This window comes from Vombatus ursinus, unplaced genomic scaffold (genome assembly GCF_900497805.2).
Source record: "Vombatus ursinus unplaced genomic scaffold, bare-nosed wombat genome assembly UNPS02003292.1, whole genome shotgun sequence".
Classification (NCBI taxonomy): domain Eukaryota; kingdom Metazoa; phylum Chordata; class Mammalia; order Diprotodontia; family Vombatidae; genus Vombatus; species Vombatus ursinus.
The window spans coordinates 1,706,917-1,729,531 of NW_020943070.1; the positions used below are offsets into that span (position 1 = coordinate 1,706,917).

The 22,615-nt window shown below is 44.5% G+C and overlaps 1 protein-coding gene across 5 annotated transcripts in view; it reads right to left on the bottom strand.

The window, feature by feature from the left end:
* Positions 1–22,615, bottom strand: part of TNRC6B (trinucleotide repeat containing adaptor 6B) — a 214,771-nt gene that overhangs the window by 168,532 nt on the left and 23,624 nt on the right. For all 5 annotated transcript variants that reach the window (XM_027872529.1, XM_027872521.1, XM_027872514.1 and 2 more), the window contains exons 2-3: positions 11,723–11,795; positions 3,927–4,017 (exon numbers count right to left, since the gene is read on the bottom strand). In XM_027872529.1, the coding sequence (XP_027728330.1) occupies positions 3,927–3,971 (45 nt within the window). In that variant the 5' untranslated portion in view covers positions 3,972–4,017; positions 11,723–11,795. The remainder of the gene's footprint in view (positions 1–3,926; positions 4,018–11,722; positions 11,796–22,615) is intronic.

Below are 22,615 nucleotides of genomic sequence, written 5' to 3' on the forward strand. Positions count from 1 at the left end.
CGTGTTCTGCAGACCACCCCCTCCCCACCAGTCATACTAAAACACCCGTGTAAACATGTCACTCTTCTGTTCAAAGACCTTCAACAATCCTCTGTGTCCTTGGAAAAAAAAAGGCAAAACTGAGTCTTCTCCACAGTCTGTTGCCCTTCCCAGCCGCTGGTCTGCAAAGGCTGCTCTGCCTAGTCACTGTGCTGCATAAACTCTTCTTTATCACAGGAGTGTGAAACAAACTACAGTGCTTCCGTGATTTTAATAACTTCTAAAATTTAAATTAATTTTTATAAAATTATTTTTGTTAAAAAATTAAATACAAATGACAGTAAAGCTTGTGGCTTGACACTGTGTGCCATCCCTGTTGTCTGGCACTGTGGGGGTGGCAGAAGGAGACCCCCGAGCTAGACTCAGGGCTCAGGAAAGACAGGGGTGCAAGTACTAACTATTCGAGGAGCAAGTCATAGAACCGCTCCAAACTGTAATTTCTTCATCTGTAAACTGGAATATCTCCCTTTCCAGGAGTGTTGTGAGGACCAAATGAGAGCCCTTTTTCAACACCAGAAGGCTACACAGATGTCAGCTCTCCTCCTCCTGAGTCTTGTAACACTGAGAGGTCTTATCCTACTCTCCTGTCCTTCCAGGTGTCCCTGTGACTCTTCTCCTCAAGCCTCACCACAGTCTTCATCCAGTCCCTCAATCTCTCTTATTTTCTTCATCCATCAACTGTCTTCTGGCCTCATTTTCCTCCCTTCACAGACAGTCTCGATTCTATGACTAACCAGTTCAATGACACCCTGCTTTCTGTCCTATCTATCCTGCTATCATGTCCTTCCCTCTTGCCAACATATGGCAATGGACACCCTTGCTTTACCCCTGATACTACTAAAAAGGCTTCTAATGTTTATCCATTACCAATCATAATTACTCTCAGTTTCAGATAAATACTATTTATCTTATTTTAAGGAAAGATCCATCTATCTATGTGCTTTTTAAATGACTATATTTTGTCAAAGGTTCTTCTGCATCTATTAAGATAATCAAGCTATTTTGGTTGCTTTTATCATTAATACGCTGTACTTTGTGATACAGCAGCCACAGAAGCTCAGCTGATAGTAAATGACACTAAGGGAAGCAGTGTCCACAAGGAAGGGAATGACAGTGCCCCTGTGAGTACCTGTGTCAACTGCAGGCGTGTGGTAGTGCAACCACACAAGGGAGGAATGACCGATATGGCAAAGGATTGAAGTCACTGGGGATACACAGACATGAGAAGAGGGAGATCATGATAATCCCCAGATAGGTCAGGATTGCTATTATGCAGAAGAAGGAGGCCACTATTCTGAATGATCCCAGAGGGCCAAATAATAGAAAGTTACAAAGAGGTAAACATAGGCTTGATGGAAGCACAATGCAGGGTTTAGCATTAAACCCATATGTTCCTGATAGAAACCCAAATTGGTTATAGTGAGTATGTTTCTTAAATATATCACTATAAAGCTATTTCTGCTTTTTTCTATTTATTAATTAATAAATTAGGGTACAATAGTGATTTTTTTTATTTATTATAATAGTGTGGATCACAACAAAATGTGCCAAGTCCTCAAAGAGATGGGAGTACCAGATCATCTTCCTTGTCTCCTGAGGAACCTGTAGGCGGGCTAAGAAGCAACAGTTAGAACTGAACGTGGAACAACTAACTGGTTTAAGATTGGAAAAGAGTTCAAAAAGGCTGTACCCTGTCATTTTATTTATTTAACATATATTGCAGAGTACATCATGTGAAATGCCAGGCTGGATGAATCAAAAGCTGGAATCAAGGTTTCCAGGAGAAATATCAACAATCTCAGTTATGCATATGATACCACTCAGATGGCAGAAAGTGAAGAGGAATTAAGAAACCTCTTGATGAGGGTGAAAGAGGAGGGTGTAAAAGCTGGCTTGAAGCTTAACATCCAAAAAAAAAAAAACTAAGATCTTGGCAACCGGTCTTATCATTTCCTGGCAAACAGATGGAGAAGAAATGGAAGCAGTGTCAGATTTTATATTCTTGGGCTCGAAGATCACCACAGCCGGCAACTGGAGTCATGAAATTAAAAGATGCTTGCTCACTGTAATGAAAGCTATGGCAAATCTGGACAGCATGCTAAAAAACAGAGATGTCACCTTCCTGACAAAGGTCTGAATAACTGAAGCTATGGCTTTTTGCAGTAGCACCATACGGCTATGAGAGTTGGACTATAAGGAAAGCAGAGAGTAGCATTACTGACACTTTTGAATTGTGATGCTGGAGAAGTCTTTTGAGAGCCCCTTGGAAGGCAAGGAGATTTAATCAGTCAATACTTAAAGAAATTAATTGAGGCTATTCACTGCAAGGTCAAATACTGAAATTGAAGCTTAAATACTCTGGCCACATAATGAGAAGACAGGACTCACTGAAAAAGATTAGGAAAGACTGAAGGCAAAAGAAAAAAGGGACAGCAGAGGACGAGATGGATAGATAATGCCATGGAAACAACAAACGTGAGCTTGTCCAGACTTTGAGAGCTAGGGGAGGACAGAAGGGCCTGGCGTGCTGTGGTTCATGAGGTCACGGAGAATCAGACACGACTAAAGAACTGAGCGACAACAGTGATTTTTAATCATGTATGAAATTTAAATTGATTGTTTTTCATAAATGTGGGTGGCGGGAGTGAGGACAGAATGAGGTTGATTAAAAAGAGGGACCCCAGAAGCAGAAAGACCAATTAGGAAACTCTAACAGTATTCTAGGTTAGAAAGAGATAAAGGTCTGAACCCAGGTGGTAATTGTACAAGTAGACTCCAGAGGCCATCAGGTCCACACCCTCTATTGTAACGATGACAGAACTGAGGCCCAGAAAGGTGAAGTGATTGCTCAGCATCATGGGTAGAAAGCCAAAGAAGAAGCGTGAGCCGAGGTCCTCTGAGACCAAAGGCCATTTCTGTGTAGTCTTGCTCACTCACTCTAGGAATCCCCTTAGGGGGAAAGACCCAGATGCTCTCCATGGCTGCAAATCGACCTCCTCCTCCCCACCCAGCTCCGCACTAAAAAACCCTCCAGAGTAACTCCAGATGTTGTGTAGCCAAGATCAATCTAGAAGAAACAGCGAAGGCAGTGCCCCTGGCCAGCCGTCCTCGGTAGAGAAAATGAAGACACGAGGAGCAAAAGAGCCTCTAACGATGAAGGAAAAGCTTGGGTTCCAATAGGAAGGGAACAATTCCACAATCCTAGCAGGCAGAATCCCAGAAGAAAGCAGACCCCAACGGCAGACAGAAGGTCTACTAAAACAATGGGAGGAATTTGGAGGATGTGTGCTTGGGGGGAGGGAGTCCCAAACTGTTCCATTCAACTATTTTTTTCAGTCCAGATATCTGGCTTGGCAAAATGAGAGTGTGGGATCAACGTTTCTGATGATAGGTGCTCCATAATATGGCCTGATCAAAAAGTCTACCAGACAGCTACAGGAGGTGGAAGGGAGCTGAGAGGACATTTAGGCCAACTGGCCCCTCATCTGACAGAGGAAGAGACTGAGGCCCAGGGAGGGGCAGGGGTTTGCCTTGGGCACACAGTGGGCTACATGGTGATTAACGTCAATGAGTCAGAGAAAGTTCACCTGGGAGTAATTTCTTCAGGTAACAGATCATTCTTCAATGAAAATTTACTTGAAATACGTCTTAAACAAGTATCAAAACAAATTATGATTTAAAATACATCATGTTCCCCTTCTACACTAGCAAACTACAGGTGAGGTGATGAGAGAATATAACTCGTAAGACAACGAGCACATGACAGGTGCTCCATCAATCTCAGCTGACCAGAAGAACACTGCTTCTCATGCCTCCCCCTCCCTCAGAGACACCTCCTCAGTGTCCAGAGCGACGCTTTAACCACTGACCCTCAACCCTTCACTAACCTCCGAGCAGCTTTCTTCCAATATTTCTCCCTCATCGGTTTGCATGGGAACAGAATCTGTGCAAAACTCTGCAGAAACACACAAATACGGCCTAAGAGAAACAGAAAGGAGAAAGGAAAAAATACAATGAAGTCACCACACAAAAAGAGAATATGTTGTTTTCAAAGGGTTTGCTGAAATCACATGCGCCTGGGACCATGAATAACTCAAGTGTCGGCCTTTAATTAGTTGGCAGTTTATTTTGTGAGGTCGGGAGAATGGGGGCACTGAACAAAGCCAGATTTTTCGGTTTTATTTGGCTAAGTATTTCAATTGCTTGGGCCCCTTGAGCTGATGTTTTTATGCTTAACATTCTCAGTGTTTCTTTAGGTGGTATGAAAATGTGTTGTAGTTACTATCCCTACATTAAAAAAAATTTACGTATTTAGAAAACAAATTGTACCCTAGTTAACTAGAATAAGTTTGTTGCTCAAGATACTATAGAAGTTGTCATTTTTCCTCTAAAAAGGTTAAATGAATCAAGTTAATTATAATGAGCTTATATATAAATTGATTACAATTTTATTAAAGTTTGACAGACTTGAAAATTTCTAAAAGCACCGTTTTTAATGAATCAAAAATATGATCCTTGATAAATAATTATTCAAATATACAACACAAATCCCCTCTATAATCCAAATACAAATATTTTTCAATTCCTAGTCATTTTTAAGTGCATCCCATCCAGAATACAACATGAAAGAGACAAGAGAATGTCATCTCCTGGTAATCTATCCCTTTTTCCCGAGGTCTTTGTTTGTTCATGTGGTTTCAATTGGTATTACTGCCTATACACAGACAAACTCCCTGTCACCGAAAGGTGCCATGGATCAATCAAGCAATCAACAAGCGTTAAATGCCCACCATGTTCTAGGCCGGCACTGTGCTGGGTGCTAGATTTACAAAAGACAAAAAATGAACCAGTGCTTGCCCTCGAGAAAGATAATAGGAAGCCCTCACATCACTTCTGCCGCTAGGAATGGCACAAGCCTAAGCAGCTGAAGACATGACGGATGGTTTCCCGAATGGGGGTCTTGCTACAATCATGTCACAAGTGGCCTTGGAAGACTGGCTTCCCTGGACTCTTCCTCGCCTCCTCCTCCCTGCTCCGGCCCCTGGATTAGAGGGAGGAGGTGAAGGGGCCTTTGCCTTTCCTTCTAACACTGTGCTTTTCTCTGACAGAGAGTGGGACCGAGAGCTTCAGCTGTGGGCTCCAAAGCAGTAAGCTGGAGGAGAGCTCTGGTGGGAGGTCTTCATAAATGCGGGTGCTCTGCTGCTGACGCTCCCTCGCCAGCCATGCTTTCCTTTCTATAGATCCAAATCCTCCCCATGCTCCAGGATGCAGCTCAAGCCTCACTTTCTTTAAGTACTCTAAACCAGGGTGGGGAATCTACAGGCCCGAGGCCACATGCAACCTTTTGACTGAGTCCAAGTATTATAGAACAAATCCTTTTATTAAGGGATTTGTTCTGTGAAGTTTGGATTCAGTCAAAGGATGGCACTTGAGGACCTAGAGGGCCACATGTACCCTGGAGGCTGCAGGTTCCCCAACCCTACTCTAAATCATGCCACTTTCTCCTTTCTTTATATTTCTATTGTAGCTCTTCTCAGCAGCCCATTTTAACCCTTATTCTTTGTTCCATGGTGTGTTGTATGTGTGGGGTATGTGTGTGTGTTTCTGTCTGTCTGTCGTGCAGCATACTCCCCCGTGTGTGTGTGTGTGTGCGTGTGTGTGTGTGTGCGTGTCTCCTGAACTAAACTGTAAGCTATTTAGAGGCAGGGACTGAATCTTTTATATGCTTTGTGCTCCCTCTACAGAGCAGGCATTCAACAAAACTTGTTGCCTAAATGAACTCACAAATGGAGATTTCCTGCTCAGAATCTTCCCACACTTTATTTAGCCCCATATCTCTGGCTCCACACAGGATGTCTCCTTTTGAATGCCTCAATTGCACCTGAAACTTAACATGTCAAAAATTGAACTCAATCTCTTGGGCCAGTCACTCACCTCTTCATACTAGCTCTAAGACCATCATTCACGCTGTCTCTCAAGCTTTTCACCAACTTTATTTCTTGCTGGTCTCCGGTGTACTCTGTCCCAACTGAGCAGAACTGCCCACCCTCATCCACACGCAACTTTCTTGTCCCTGACACGGTGACTTTACACATTCTTTATGCTCCATAGACTCAAAAGGTACCCTCTTTCCCTCAACTGAAAGGTCCTCCCTTCCTCCATAATCCACGTCACAGCCTTCCTTTAAAAACTCAGATGATAACTCAAGTCTGAAGGGAAGCAGTGCCCAATTAACCTGACATGACTCAGCTCGGGTTTTCCCATACACCTGAACCCTGTTTGCATTCACTGCAGTCACTGCTTTGCTGATGTTCCTACTTTTCAGGTGGGCACACCCTACATCTCTCAACTACATCAAATCTCCTGGAGTCCATTTTACAGACACTGCCCGGGACACTGGTATCTAAGTTGGATTTGGGCAAACTGGCTCATAATATTTCCCTGGTAGGAAGTGAGAAGGTAGTAAAGGGAACATGTTTGTGGGATCTGTGTATTCAGGAAGTATCAGGTCAAGGTAGCAACTTAACCTAAGGAAGGAGAAGGGAGAAAGAAGGGTGGTCCTAGCAGAGTTGGGAAGAGGCCAAGGGATGGTGATTGGGAGGAGGAGCCAAATAATGCTAAAGTCATCACAGGATTAAGGACATGTCTATGTCCGAATTCTAACTCCATTGTATCATTTCATCACAGGTCAGTCACTAGGTCAGAACATGTGGCAAATGCTGACCACATGGGCAGTCCTGAACTTACAAAATGCTCAGCACACAGTCCAGAAGTCAATACATGTTGATGACTACCTAAAAGTGGTATCATGTGGTATCTATCCTGGGTTTTCCATAAAATTTAGAAGAAAAGGATTTTTTAAAACTCCTCTCCATTTGAGAACAAATGAGATAATAAACTAATTTAATATTCACAATTATACTCAAGTCAAATTTCAGTAACCAGGACACTGGTTTCTAAGTTTCACAGATCAAAGCAAATGGTCTCCAACTTTTATATCCTAAATTCCGGTACTTGAAACATATTTGCATTTGGTCTGGTGTATATGCACTCAAAATAGGTGAAGTAGTGGGTTTAAATTTCTATCCATGTCTCTAAAGGGTAACTGTTCATTCATGTATTCAATAAACACATACTGAGAGCTTGGGATGTATAAAGCACTACACGGTAATTTACTGGAAACAAAAATGAGTAAGACCCTCACCTCCGATAGCTTACAATAAGCTACAGAGAAAAGACAGACAGAAACAATGAGAACCCAAAGGAGAACGTACCGAGTGCTAGGATTGAAATATAAACTGGACAGCTATGAAAGTTCAGAGAGAATGAGCAGTGGCAGCTGCGGAAAACCAGAGAAGGCTTTCTGAAAAAGAGGATGCTTGGAGATGAGCCTTTCCAAAAACACAAGCAGGGAAAGGGAAGCAAAATTAGGATAAGACAGCCCCTCTTCCTGGCCCTTGTGATCCAGTCAAAGAAAATGACCTATATAAAAGGAAGTCTAACAGTTCATTTCTGTAGCATGTTAACAAGGGTAAACAAAGTACTTCATGAGGTCCAGGGGAAGAAAGGTCAACCTGGGAATGTATGGAAGGAGGAAGGAAAGAAAGCAGGAGCAGGGCAGGAATTTACAGCTGGAATGGTGAAGGTGGAGGAAGGACGGTCCATCTGGACTGTGAATGGCCTTGATTGTCAGGTCAGAGAGCTGGAACCACACTCATTTTCCCTTCTCAGGAGAGTCCTGTCCTTCCTGTAACAGTTAAGTGTCTGGGCTCTGCTCTGCCCCACCCTGCCCCCCTTCCAAGTAAAGGGTAGGCTGGTCGAGGGCATGAACTGTTTGTGGCTCTGCCTAGAACTGCAGATGGCACTGAGCCGACGCTCACCGGATGTACACTGGATGGAACCGAATGGAATCATCACCAGTGGACAACAAGGAGTCAGTGAAGGAGGTGGAACTGAGCAGGACAGCCATCACAAAGGACGACGCACAAAGAAGACTCATCCACAGTGGGAAGGACAAATGGGGAGCAGAAGGACAGAGCAGATGAGACTGTGGAAGGACAATTAATAGTAACCTAAGGGAGAAAGAAAAGCAGAACCCAGGTATTGGGGGGGGGAGAAGGCCCCAGGGGTCACCTCCTGTCATAGAAGGGGACCCTCTCACTCTTGAACCGGCTGGGGCACCATTCAAAATGTCCACTAGCATTGGCTGCAGCCCTGTAGCCCCTGTGCCCTCAGCGATGCTCGAGGGCTGTGACTCGCCATCCCCAGTAAGAGGCAATACTGGAAAGGGCTTTATCCACTCTGAGGCCCTGGGGACTGTGAAAGGGCCTCAGTCCTTGGTCTCCCTCTGAATTCCTTCTTTTCCCTTCGAGAAGAGGGAGATGGAAGCCTCTGACCTTGGGCGTCTGAAAGGTCAAAATAGCACCCTGGCATTGCTGCAGGCCAGAGCCAGCATGGCATCGATGTCCAGAGGAGCAAGGAGTGACCTTTGGGAAACTGAGATGAGGACCCATCCAGCAGAGATGCCACCTACACATGTGAAGTTGGGGGCCAACGCTGCGTCGGAATTGAATGAAACTAAGCCTCCCTGCCCAAGGACCGAGGAGGGTGGGAGTGGGGAAAACATGCCCTAAGGTACTGGGGGAAATGGGATCTTTGAAGTAAATGTCCCTTGGACAAAGCTAACTATTGCTAAGTGGTTAACTGGAGGTGGGGAGCTTGTCACTGGCCTCATGTGCCAGGGCTAGAGCTGATGGGATGCTCCCCAAACCCTCGGGGGCTCCTGGAGTCCTGAGGGGCAGATACAGCAGACTGGGAGGGAAGGCTACAGGCCTCACTACAGTGTCAACACAGGTGAGTCACGGTGCCACTGAGAAGAACAGTTGTCCAAAGGAAGCACAGACAGTGAGAGGAAAATAACCAGCTTAGTTTTAAACTCGCTGAGCCTCACTTACTGGGCTGACATCCACAGGAAGGCAGATGTCTCGATCAGCAACCTGGGGAGAAGTGAGGCTGCAGAGCAGAGATTTGCTAGGCAGGCAGACAGGCAGGCGCTCCTGGACATCACCTTCTCTCTCATGCATTTCCAACCTCCCCCTCGCCCCTAGCTCCCCATAATCTTCTCATAAACAGGCTCAGACCTTCTTCTTCTGAAAAGCCTTAACTACAGCTGGGTGGTGCGGTGAACTGAAAGCTGGATTTGAAGCAAGAAAGGCCTGTGTTCAAATCCTGCCTGAGATACGTCCTAGACGTGTGACTGACCCTGGCAAGTCACTTACCCGCTGTCTGCCTCAGTTTTCTCATCTGTAAAATGAGATAATAACTGCACTTGCCCCCCAAGGTTGCTGTGAGGATAAAATGAGTTACTAATTGTAAAGCACTCCGCCATTTAAATGCTAGCTATTATAATTATTTCATTATCTGCCAAACACCTGATGCCTCTGTGCCAGCAGCCCCTTGCTCCGTCGCCCTCACAATCACATTTCCATTCGACCCTCTGAATGAGCCTCACTCGTTGTCTCTGTTCAGTCTTCCTCCTCCCACGATCTCTCAGCAGTTTATGTCTCCAGCCCTTCATGCTGGAGAGTCTCTCCCCTTTACAGAGCCATCTGGGTGGGTGTCTCATCTCCTTACTGGACTGGAAGCTCCAGGAGAGCAAGGACTATGTCCTATTGAACATTCTGTCCCCCCCAGCACCTGGCACAGTGCTCCGCATACAGTCAGTGCTCAATAAATGCTTGTTATTGGCAGTGCTACATCATAGAGGTGACAGCTGATGTTCTGAAAGTTAGATATTGAATGCCAAGGGACTGCGTAAAGAAAGGAGACGAGTGGATGGAGGGCAGAACTGCAGGCATGGCCGTCCCAAGGGGTCAGGCAAGAGGAGCAACTGAAGGGCTTAGGGAGAGGGAGAAGAACCGAGTGGGTGTGTTCTCCCTGAAGACAAAGGAGGAGAGAAAAGATGAGCAGGAGGAGGAGCAGGACTGGGTGAGGCTGGGCCGGGCTCTGGCCTTCGACAGAGGCCTATCAACGCAAGGGCAAGATGGGGGAGAAAGAAGGAGAAGCATCAGGGCGCGCATTGGCATCTGAATCTAAACCCTCAGAAGCAGCGTTTCCACATACCCAGTGGATCCTAACGGCCTTCTCTATGAGGCCACATCACTTGTGCCCGATGCGCGGCCTTCAGAACCGCCCCCTTGTCTGCACCTCCTTCTGAATTTCTACCTGTTCTCCCTCTTGTGAACGTTCAAAACTGAGACAGTGGCACTCTTTGGGGGAAGACCACTGCTGCTAGCCAAGCAAAGCAAGTCTAAACACGGCCATGTCCAAAAATGCCTGTCTCTTTCCGCTCCCCAGGCCCCCCACCCCCCTGCTAGCAGATGGGTGACGTCCTTCATCCTCTGTCCTGGGGACGAGGGGCTGGTCATTGCGGCGGCCAGTGTTCTTAGGTCTTTCAAAGGGGTGTTTCGTGACGGCATCGCTATCCTCACAGAAATGATTCCCCTGGTCCTGCCACTTCACTGCATCAGTTCAAACTACCAGGATTCTCTGAGATTGTCTCTCTGGTCATTTCTCACAAGGTAATAACATTCCATCACATTCGCATCCTCTGCTGTCTAAGAGGCAATCTGAGGCATCTATGTAGAGTCTAATTCTTTTCTTTTCCTCTTTTCAATCTCTCCCTCAGGGGCAGCTAGATGGCACAGTGGATAAAGCTCTGGCCTTGGAGTCAGGAGGACCTGAGTTCAAATCTGGCCTCAGACACTTGACACTTACTAGCCGTGTGACCCTGGGCAAGTCACTTAACCCCGACTCCCTCACCAAAAAGAAAAAAAAAATCTTTCCCCCACCTGCAAGGATCAGTACATCTGCTTTCCTGGTGATTATTCCCTCCACAGTATTAGCCTTCCTTGTAACCTCTCTTCCTCTACACTCTTTCCTACCCATGCATTGTAATTACTCTTTCCTGTAACTGTACAACAGCCATGCTGGACTACATCTTGCTTTCTGAGCACAGCCTTCAATCTCCCACCTAAATATTCCTGCTCTGTTCATTCTGCTGGGAATGCCCGCTCTTCCTTGTTGAAATTCAACCCATAATTCATTTCTCGGTGCCACTTTTCACTCTCATCTGCAATTCTCTACTTCTTTCTTCTTGTTTTAGAGGAAATTCTTTCCTTGATCCAATCTCCTCTGATGCCTCCTCCAAGACCCTGCCCCATCAATCATCCCTTGATCTCTCCTTCACCCCTGGCTCTTCACAGAAGAAAGAATACTGTATCTTAAGTCAGAGGACCTGGGTTCAAAACCTAGCTCTGTTACTTACCATCTCTGTAACTTGGGCAGGTCACTTAAAACCTCGGGGTCTCAACCTCTTCACCTGTAAAATGAGATAGGTGGACTGGATGACCTCTAAGGGTCCTTCAAGGTTCAATCTGTGATCCTACCTACACATAGGCTTCAGTCATTGCATTCTTTCAAGAAAAAAAAATCTTTTATTGACTTTTCTACCCCATTCAGCTATTTCCCCATCTGCTTTCTTCCCATCGTACTCAAGAACTTGGACTCCATTCTATGTGCAATGGGGAGCGAGTGATGGTTCAGAATACTGTGTTCTTATTCTCCACATAAAGTTACTGCCCCATTCATTCTCAATCTAGAATTGATACAAATGTACTGGTACCTTTGATAGTATCCCTGGGCTCCTGAAGCCCGTGAGGATCAATCCAGGCTACATTCAGTGCAAAAACAAAATCCTGAAAAGAGAAGAAGAAAAATCTCAATCAGCGGTGTTTATAGCACTCATTTATACAAAGCTACAGGAATCTAACATGGTAACATCTCAGCAAGATGAAATGTCCAACATAATAGTAACATTTCTTAAAAAAACACTAGAGCATAAGTTTAGATCTTGTGATTTTATTATTTAGTTTTACTAAAAGAAAAAAATACCAAACTCTTCTCCTTCAATTCAAGCTGTCAAAAAAAAAAATGGTTAGAGTTGTGTTTGTTTCCCAGAATCGGAGGGACTTAGAGGGGACTTGAGAAGTCAGCTGGTCCACAACTAACCAGAGATCGCAATGGCCTGATTTCCAAAGATACATGAAGGAATGTAATTGTTCAGTCAGACTACAAGGGCATCGGGCTGCATCTTTAAAACTGTCCTACCAGTGGTTATGATCTGAGTACACAAGTCTGAAGACAAGAACAGGACCAAGATGCTTTTCTATTCTGAGTACCCTGGAAATTCATTTTCAATTAGCATTTGTAACCACTACCCCAAAAGTTTGTGACTCTGTGGAGCACAGTGTTCTAGTCCAAAGCCCACACTTACAGTGTGCATTAAGGTTACGAAGAGTTCTCCCTGTAGCAACCTAGTGAAATAAGTATCATAAAGCATTAATATTTACCTAGCTTCCTCAGCTCCACATAATGGGATGGGCATGCTGACCTAACAGCCTTTTCCGAGTCAGACGAAATCTATACTCCCATGATCTACAAACTTAATGGCAGTCGCCTTTACAACATGAAAATGTTTTCACTCTGAAGCCTCAAGCCCTGTGTTTTATTATGGTCTATCTGAAACCTTCCCTGCTCTTTGGCTACTTGCCTGACTTCAAGTCTGAAGAGTTGGGGGGTGGGGTGGGGTGGGAAATAAAGCCAAAGCTCTCAGGATTGCGCCGAGAGCTCCTGACTCTCCCTCCTCCAGGGAAAGAGTCGCCAAGAGCCAAAGATCTTCCCCCTGACATGAATAGCAGGAGAAGAGGCACCAATCAGGACAAGAGAGAGGGCAGTCTGGGCAGGGCCACATCTGCCTGGACCAGATGTGCAAACAGGCATCTAGACTCACAATAATGCTAAAACCAAAGTTGCATTACACAGCAGCCAAACGGCTTAGTCACAAATACATGAGTTTATTAAGAATTTAGGATATGGTCATAATGCTTTTGCAGAGTGTCGGGCCAAAAATACTGCCTCAAGTTGGAGAAGGCACTGCTGTCTTAGTATTCTGGGTAAAGATGTCATTTGTCGTTATTAAATAACAAAGAACTCCAGGAAATGGACAAAGTTTACTTCAATTCTAGATTCCAAATTACTGCCTATATCAAACTATCCTGCTCAGGCAGTCAGATAGGAAGACAAAGTTTTTAGATTCTGCCTTGGGACTTTATTTTTGAGCAAGTGTGCTAAAAATTTTTTTTAAAAATTATTTGTAAATTAAAACTTTGTATAAAGACGGAATAGATGAGGCATGTGGAAAAAAAAAAAGGTTAAGGCCCAGATGCCATTTGCCCAGTGGGATCCTTAAAGCGACTGGCTTGCTGTATACAGCAAATCAGAAGCGCTACCATCCTGGAAAGGCTTCAGCACTTCAGACTATCCTGGCCATAAGAATTTAGCCAGGTATCAGACCGAGCAAATGGGAAAAATGATTGTAAATGGATTTTCTACACTCCTTATTAATCTCCAAACAGCTGCTGCCCTTTTCCAGTCATCATCTTTCCACTGTCCAGATGACATTGCCCCTTCTGTTTTTTCTTCTAGCCCCTTCACCTTTTTCAGATAATCCTGAAGGCAGGAATGGTCTTTTCTGTTGGTGCGGAACAGAGCTGATTCTGGAGCATCGCCACGATCTCATTAATGCTGGGAATAACAACTTAATGGGTGCAGCCTCTCCTGTGGGTTGTGGGTCACAACGAATCTTTCCAACAGCGAACCGGTTTTCTTCCTGAGCCTGGCTCCAGGCCCCTCTGTGACGGGCACCATCGCGGGCAGTGGTTGGCGGCCATGTCCCTCGGCTCCCACTTCAGCTCCTGGGGCTACCTCCTGGTCACTTTCAGTGTCTGCCATCTTCACAAACGACTCTGTCATAGCCCCCAAAGTTTTTTTTCTTACATTCTATTTCAATATGATACCGAATCTTATATTCTGATTAAAGGTGAATCTCTAAACCTTCTCTAACGATCCAAAGTTGTTTATGTTTCTGTATCTATATAGCTATGCTGTGTTAGAGAAATTCAAAATCCAAACACGAATCAATCGATAAGAATTTGTTGTACTGTAAAAACAACACTGGATTTGGGATCAAGGAGAATTCCAGTCCAACATTTAATGGGCACAAATCACGCTCCCCTTTCTGGGTCTTATGGTTCCTGTATTTTGGGAGTAACGCTAGCTGCAATATCTGCTTCACATCATTGCTAATGAGGAAATTACTTCATTAAAAAAAGTTGTGTAAATGGGAATTTTTAGGTATGTCCTGCTGCCTAATACATTAGTGGGAGAGACAACATTAATAGACAGGGAGAGATTCAAAAGCAAGCAAATGACTATTTGGTGCTATGTAAAAATCCACTAGGAACTCAGAGATCAATATAAGCTGCAAGTTAGAGAAGGCTTCATGAAACAGGCTGGGCCTCAGGCTGGGGTACGGAGGACAAGGAGATCCAGACAGGTATCAGTGGAAGACGAGGGAGACAGCATGAACAAAAGGCCAGAGGCAGAGATGTACGCGGCAGAAGCCACTAACTGAAGACCACAATGGAGCCTTACTACACCTATCTGAGCCTTCTTTCTAGGGCACAAAAGCCACACAGGCTCTGCAGGTATTTCTGGATTTTAACAGGTGCTGGGCACCTCCCTCAACAAGGCCAAAAAGCAGGGAGGAGAAGGTTAGCTTCCTTGGGCAGCCCCTATCTGTACACACTTCCAGTCTTTTCCTCTCCGGGGCCCTGGTGTTATAGGGCTGAGAAGGGGCCCACAAATCCCTGCCTGCCACTGCTCCAATGTCCTCCTTAGCAGCTGCAAAACGTCCTCACTGTCACAGATTCGAAGATTTCAGATATTCCTCAACCCATGGCCTTAAAACCAGACTCCACATCCACTTTATTCGTTTTCCTTTGGCAACAGCCACGGCAGTCTGCTCCCCTATTTATGTACAGGGTAAAAAACAGCTCCTTAATGCATCATATGCCAGGAATCCAAATGCCATAAACCCAAACTATTTTTTCATCTCTGGCCAATAAAACCTACTACTAGTACAAGGAAAGGGGCCTTTGCTCTTGAGAGTGGTTAAATTGTTTTCAAAAAGACAAGGCAAAATGCTCTGCAGCAGACTTTCCATTTGACTCCTTGCCCTGAAATGATTCGACTCCCAACATGCTCATTGCTTGATAGAGTTTTAGCTGCCTGGAGGTATTTTATCACTGCAAACAAGAGTTTATGAATTCACAGATAAAAACAGAAAATGCTTCTTTGACTCTTGGGATAAAAAGAAATAATGAAAGATGCAACCTGACAAAAAGCTATCTATTTTTTTTTCCTGTCTGAAGGTTAATCTGGATCAAAAACTCTTAACAGAATAAAAAAGATCCCTTTCAAGGGAAAGTGAAACTAAAACTAAAAACAAGAGGGAACTGGGATGTCAACCTAACTTCTAAAAATAAACGACTATGACACACAAACATTTCTGACACCTCGCATGTGGTCTAGCTGTCCCAAACGCCCAAGAGATTGACTGATTTATCGCATGGACACTCAGAACACCAAAGATATCAACAGAGTAAAATCTCAATTAACCAGAACCTTAAACCCATTGGAGCTGCTTCAACTGTGAAAATCATACAGAGGTTTTACTTTTCTTTTTCTTTCTTTCTTTTTTTTTTTTTTTTAACAGCAGCCTCTAGCACTTGTCTTGGAATCTTACTGAGTTCTTTTACAACAAAGTGCCTCTCACCAATCCATTAAAATCATTCACAATTCCTTGGAAGCCTCTTCGACAATTCTCCAGTCCCAGGACAAGAGAGTACATCCTGGGGGGGGGAGAAGTGGGTGCTGGTCCTCCCTGAACACCCCACCCATCCCTTTATCTGAGTCAGAGATAACAGTGTTAACCAGCCCATGGCCCAGGCCCAGGCCAGGGGCCAGAGGAGCTCTACTGGAGACCCTTCCAAATCCAGAATGGGCCATTAATGACGCTGCATCTGGCCATTCAAGCAGTCCTGAACCCAACCCAACTACACATAATGTCATCTGACCCACATCTCTCCACCTCACCCACTAAGAAACAAGGAAAGGCTAGGACAGCTGCTTTACTAAAACTTAGAAATTTTATCTGAAACCTTCTCCTGATCTAGTAACTCTGCCAAAAAAAGGCGGCGGGGGGGGGATAAAGTTAGCTTGGCACTGCCTATTCTTGACAAAGTCATGCTAGGGTTGGAGTCTGAAGATCCAATTTCAAATCTAGCCTCAGAGACTTACTACAATGTAACCTTAGGTCAAGTTGCTTAACCTCTGTTTACCTCAGTGTCCTTATCTGGAAAATGGGGATAATAATAGCACCTATTTCCAAGGGTTGTTGTGAGGATCAAGTAAGACAATATTTGTAAAGAGCTTACTTAGCACAGTGCCAGGCACGTAGTAGGCACTATAAAAATATGAGCTTTTATTATTGTTATTTTTAATGATATCATCTAGAATTTCACCAGAAATCAAAGTCAATCACAATTCCTTTTAGTCTGTAGACTCCGCTCTCTTCTTCATTTTAAAAATCAGGACACCATTTGACCTTCTACATCCTGAAGCCTGTCCCCAGTCTCCATGACCTTTCAAAGATCACTGGAAGTGAATCACACTTGCCAGCTCTTAGAATTCCTTGGCAGGAGTTAATCTGGTCCTGGGGACCTGAACTCCTCAAGGACGACCAGGTGCTCTCATACTATGGTCCTACTTATCTTGGGGTTCAAATTCCCTTTCACCATTTTTGGTCCTGACCTTTTCAGTCCACAGACTATTCATCACAGCCAAGAAAGAAGAGTCAAAATAATAGGTCAGGGTTCCTGCCGTTCACCCCGCAAACAGGTTGAAGAAGTTACAAACAATCTCAAAACTGGAAGCAAGAAGCGAGGCTGTCTATTTTAGCTCTGACCTAGGTTCTCTCTACAACATTCTTGACAAATGACCAGCTAGCCTCCACTCCAAGTTCCCCAGCAAAGAGCAGCTCATTCCCTGTGGGGACAGCATGGCCTCGCTACAACGTGCACGCATTATTCTCAGTTTTACTGGGGCCAAGCAGAGTAAATGCAATCCATCTTCCCTTTGACGGCTTCCAAATACTTGGGGACAACAATCATTTTCCACCTAAGTCATTTTTTTTAAGCTAAGCATCCCGTTATCTCAATCTATCCTGATACTAATAATACAGCCCCTTCTATTACTGGAGTAACTCCAAAGCTTCAATGTTCTAGTGTTACAATTAACTATAATTCAAAATAGAATATAAATTCACAGGAAGGAAAGTCAGGTTCAAGAGTCTCTAGAGGGCTTCACGAAGCAGATGGCATTTGGTCTAGGTCTGGAAGGCTGGGTAAGATTTCAACAAGCAGAGAGCAAGGGAGGGCAGTTGAGGAGGTGGTTCTTCTAGGGTATGGGCCTTCTTCAGCTGGAAAGAAATATACAATGCATAAGGGAAACAGAGTGAGCCAAGGATGGAATGGTAAGACTGGGCTGTGAGGTGCTCACCTACGGGGAAGAAGGAACTCTAAGGTAAGCAGGAGAAGGCTACTAAGGGTGTTTAAGAAATGACCCAGCTGACCTCACGGTGATGCCTCGGACGGACGGGGGTGAAGAGAGGCTGTGCGGCCTGGCAGGCAAGCATGGAAGTGACTGTGAGGGGTCAGGGTTGAGGGAAGAGGGGCCTGAGCTAATACAGTTTGGTGGCAGTGGGGACGGTCCAAGGGAAGTGCAGCACAGATTGTGTCCAGACCACCACCAAAAGCAACAACAATCCTTTCCAGAACATACATGGAATATGGCCAAGAAGGCAGAGCTGGCAGTGGAGCAGCGATCGCCCCCCCCCCCCCCCGTGACCTGGAGCTTGTTGGCACGCAGGTGGGTGTCTGCATGTCGGCCTCCCCGTTAGACCGTGAGCTCTTGTGGGGCAGAGACTGTCTAGAGTCTTTCTCTGTACCCCCAAGACTCAAGACAGTGCCTGGCACACAGCAGGCTCTTAATAAATGCTTAGTGCCTGACCAACATAACTAAGAAGAGTTACTGTTTTAGAGGGGACCACATGGGGTCTCACCCCCTTCTCCTGCCCCCCCACATGCAGTACAGATACATGTAAGCATACACGTATGCACACATACTATGGATAAGAACAGGGTTGAACAATTTCTATCAGTTCAGGCTGGAGGCAAGAAAAGCCATTTTCTGCTGTGTACTCAAACTCTGCTAAGTCTTTTCTGAAAGGCAGCTCGACATGAAGCAAGTTAGAAGGACAATGACAAGAAAGCTAAAAGACATTTTCACTGATGATCCTGTGGTTCTATTTTAGATACTTATGCCAGCTCTTCAGCAAGTTTACAAATCCTCTGAGAAGAATGATGATGGCACCCAGAATGATGGTGAAGGAGGCATGACAACTTCCACACAAAAAGGTAGGGAAAAGGATATCTCACTAAGTGTAACGGCAACCTGCACTTTAACCTAAGAGGGTGTCACAAAGGCAGACACCAAATCTAAACAAAAAAAACAAACCAAAATGGTACTTTTTAAAAAGGGATGAGCTCACTGGAGAAGGGATGAGAGAGAGATATTTGGAAATGAAGATGAGGGGGGAAAAAGAATCTTTTAAAAGAAGAAAAAAAAGAATGGCAAGAGGAAGTTAGTACTTCAACCAGACACACTGTCTCACACACCAGAACTAATTAATAGTGCTGAGGATTTTTTTTTTGCAATCATGTAAAACATATTTCTACATTAGTCATGTTGTGAAAGAAGAAACAGAACAAAAGGAAAAAAACCACAAAAAAAAAAAGAAAAGAAAATAGTCTGCTTGGATCTGCATTCAGACTCCATAATTCTTTCTCTGGATGTGGATAGCATTTTCCATCATGAGTCCTTTGGAATTGTCTTGGATCATTGTGTCGCTGAGAAGACCAAAGTCTATCAAAGACTTGATCATCGCACAACGTTGCTGTTACTCTGGCCTTAAGACTTAAAAATGACTGTTTGTATTTAGAAGGTCCACAGTTCAACAACTGTCCATCACCAAATTTTAAAAAGATGATGACATTTTCCTAAATCGCTCAGGAAAACCATGAGTAACTAAGTACTCTTTTACTCCTTAACCATTTAAGGAACTTGATCGAGACTAAGTTACGGTATCTGTTTATGGGTTTTTTCCCCTCTGCTGGCATTTGGAGTTTACAGATCCCGTTTGTGGAGCTATGATTGCCTCAATAAGATTTAGCAAGCATATGAAGGCTCAAGACTTGCTGGAGATTCAGATTTCCCCAGATGGACTGGATTCTCCTGGTACCTCCCATCATGACTGATTAAAATGGGGGTGGGAGCAATCCTAACTCTAAGGAGCTGCCTCTTTGGAGGTGTTCAGGCAGAGGCCAGATGACTGTTTTGGTCACGCATGCTGTCGTGGGGGTTGCTTTTGGCTTATGGGTTGGACTAGATGGCCACCCAGGTCCCTTCCAACTCCTCAAATTCTGTGACAAATGACTAAAGGTACCATTTATGTTCGCACTTACTAAAAAAGAAACCCAAAGACATGGAAGTCAGAGGTCAACAGAAAACTAGCTCATCTGGATTCAATTATCATCTTCATGGATGATTCTCAGATTTACATATCAAGTCCTAAACTCTCTCTCTCTCTTTTTTTTTTTCCTTTTCTTAAGGGACTTGCTCTGGTCATAGAGCTAAGTCTTTTTTTTTTAAGGTTTTTTTTTTTGAGAATGTCTGTTCATGCTTTATTTTTTTATGTTTTATATTTTTATTTTTATTTTTTGGCTAGGCAATGGGGTTAAGTGACTTGCCGAGGGTCACACAGCTAGTAAGTGTTATGTGTCTGAGGCCAGATTTGAACTAAGGTCCTCCTGAATCCAGGGCCGGTGCTTTATCCACTGTGCCACCTAGCTGCCCCCCAAACTCTCTCTTGACCTCCACTCTCACATCACCAATGTCCTCCCATAGACATCTCAAACTCAATGTGTCTAAATCAGACTTTATTGTTATTCGTCTTCCAAATGTTCTTATTGCTGCTGAGGGTACCACCATCCTCCCCATCATCCAGGCTCCCAAGCTCAGTGTCACCCTTAAAGGGGAAAAGATTTCAAAAGAATGTAAAAGATTATGGATTGTTCAATGACCAAAAATAAACAAAAAAAGTCCAGAGGACAGAAGAAATGTAAGACCACACGTCTATTTTATTACCTCCGAAACTTCTATGAGAAGGATATATAGAACTGAGCAGCATGCCTGGCACAAAGTAGGCACTTAACAAGTGTTTATTGTCTGACAAAGAAGGCATTCTTGGCGAAAAGCTTGAGAAAGAAACAGGCACGCTCTTTGGAGGGAATTTCCTACAACAGATCCTATCTTCATAGTCACACAACTAACAGAGATAAAGAAAATTAAATCATTCCACTGTGCCTATTTTTTGTTCCCCCCCCCCAAAAAGAGAACACAATGCAGCTTTAACAGCTCTCCTCAAAGTGTTTCCCACACTGTAAAATCATACGAAATTCCTCAACAGCTAGGACTGTTACTATTGTGTTACTCCACCAAAGGAAGCATCCAATAGGAAAACAGATGTTTGCCAAAGATGATCCAAATGAAAAAAGGAATCCCTGAATCCTTCTCAGTAAAAAGATGAGGCTCCAGATACTCCTGCCTGTAGGTGGTGGACTGATTAGCCAGAGTCCCACAGTGAGTATCGGCCTCCTTAGGAAAAAAAAAAATCAATGGTCCTTCAGAAGAGACTAGCCTCATAAAGTGAATAAGTGATGCACATTGTCCAGACTGGGGGCAGCTAGGTAGCGCAGAGGATAGAGCATCAGGCCTGGAGTCAGGAAGACCTGAGTTGAAATCCAGCCTCAGACACTTCCTAGCTCTGTGACCCTGGGCAAGTCACTTAACCCTATTTGCCTCAGTTTCCTCATCTCAAATGAGCTGGAGAAGGAAATGGCAAACCATTCCAGTATCTTTGCCAAGAAAACCCCAAATGGGGTCACGAAGAGTCATGCACAAAGAGTCTAACATGACTGAAAAATGACTTTAACAAAAATTGTTTGGATTATGATACACAGTTGTTTGATTTTACAAAGATGTCTGACTGGAAAAGGAGGGTCAGTCAGAACTGCAACAGCAGGAGGTAACAGATGGACAGACCAAGGACCATACTGGCTCCCACAGAGGAAGGCCTCCAGCACCCTGGAGAGATCATCTGCGGATTACTCACAGGAGGCTGTACCAGAATCACAGAAGGGTGAAGTGAGGAGTTTGCCAAGCACAGTATTTGAGCGAGTATCCAACCTGTTGAGCTCAGAGGCTCACAGAGGCACTTCAGCCTTCTCTCTGCCAAGCATGGGGGTAAGGAGGCTGCAGCGTGTTATCAGTGATGACTTACAAGAACGATGTGGTAGAAAAGCATTTGGGACTAGACACAGAGATGGGTGGGCTTGGTCCACAGCAAGACAGAGGCAGCTGCGCTTCACGTGGATCCTCCAGGGGAAAGTTTATCACAGATGACGACAGCCCATGACAGAATGCAGAGGGTGCCATCTGTACTCATGCCAAGAAAACACCAATGGACCCAGTTATGCATATTTTCCCCTAGTGGACTGTAAGCACTTCTCTCCTCACTTAGAATGAAGCTTCCTAAGTGTGAGTCAAGTGAAGTGGTTAAGACCATCATTAACCTGACCACCCATGATCCAGGGCAACGTTCCTGGAAAACAGGATGAATAAAGAATCTCAAAATAGAGATTTTTTAGGAGCTTACTGAAAAAAAAAATGGGTTTCAGGGAAATAGAGGAGTTCGCACGGCAAAGCCCAATACCCATCAGGTTTGGTGATGGTATTATCTCAATTTGTAGAATGTTACAGGTTTAGATTTGTAATTACTGTCTTGTTATATTTTCATGAACTACAAGTTAATTTTTCTCTGCTCCAAACTACTTCTTCACCTTTGTTATAAATAGCAAATGGCTTGTCAAAACTCAAATTTTTTTTTGTTATGCTATTTGCAGTCTTTGTGTGGCTAAGCCTTTTCTCAGATTTTCGGAATCCCCGTGAGGGAAGATGAAGAGACTTCTAGGAGAATGAAGTTGCCGGCTGGGAGGCAGTGTTTCAGGGCTAAGGGCACTGCCAAAAGATGGCATCCGTAGGCTTTCAATCTGGGCTGGAAGGGGAGAATAGAACAGCATCAGGGGGCCAGGCCTACAAACAACTGCAAAATCCTAAGAACTAAGCACTCATTCAACAGGTAAGAAACTGCAGAAGAAAAAGGGCTGTGAAGTGTCCAAAGAGTCTTCAATGAAGTCACAGAGGAAGGGAGAGAGAGGAAAACACACAAGTCAAGCACCGAGCTCAGCCAGGAAGAGAGAAGGGCGGGCGTCTAAGGGCTTCACCAAGGTTTCTTAAACTTCTTCCACTTGGGGTATTTGGTGAGGAGTTGCGTGGTCTGAGGGCATGCAGAGTGCAAAGTGCACATGCTTTGTATCCAGAAGCAAGGCTACAGGGAAGCTCCCCAATGCAACACAGGCAAACGCTGCCAGCAACA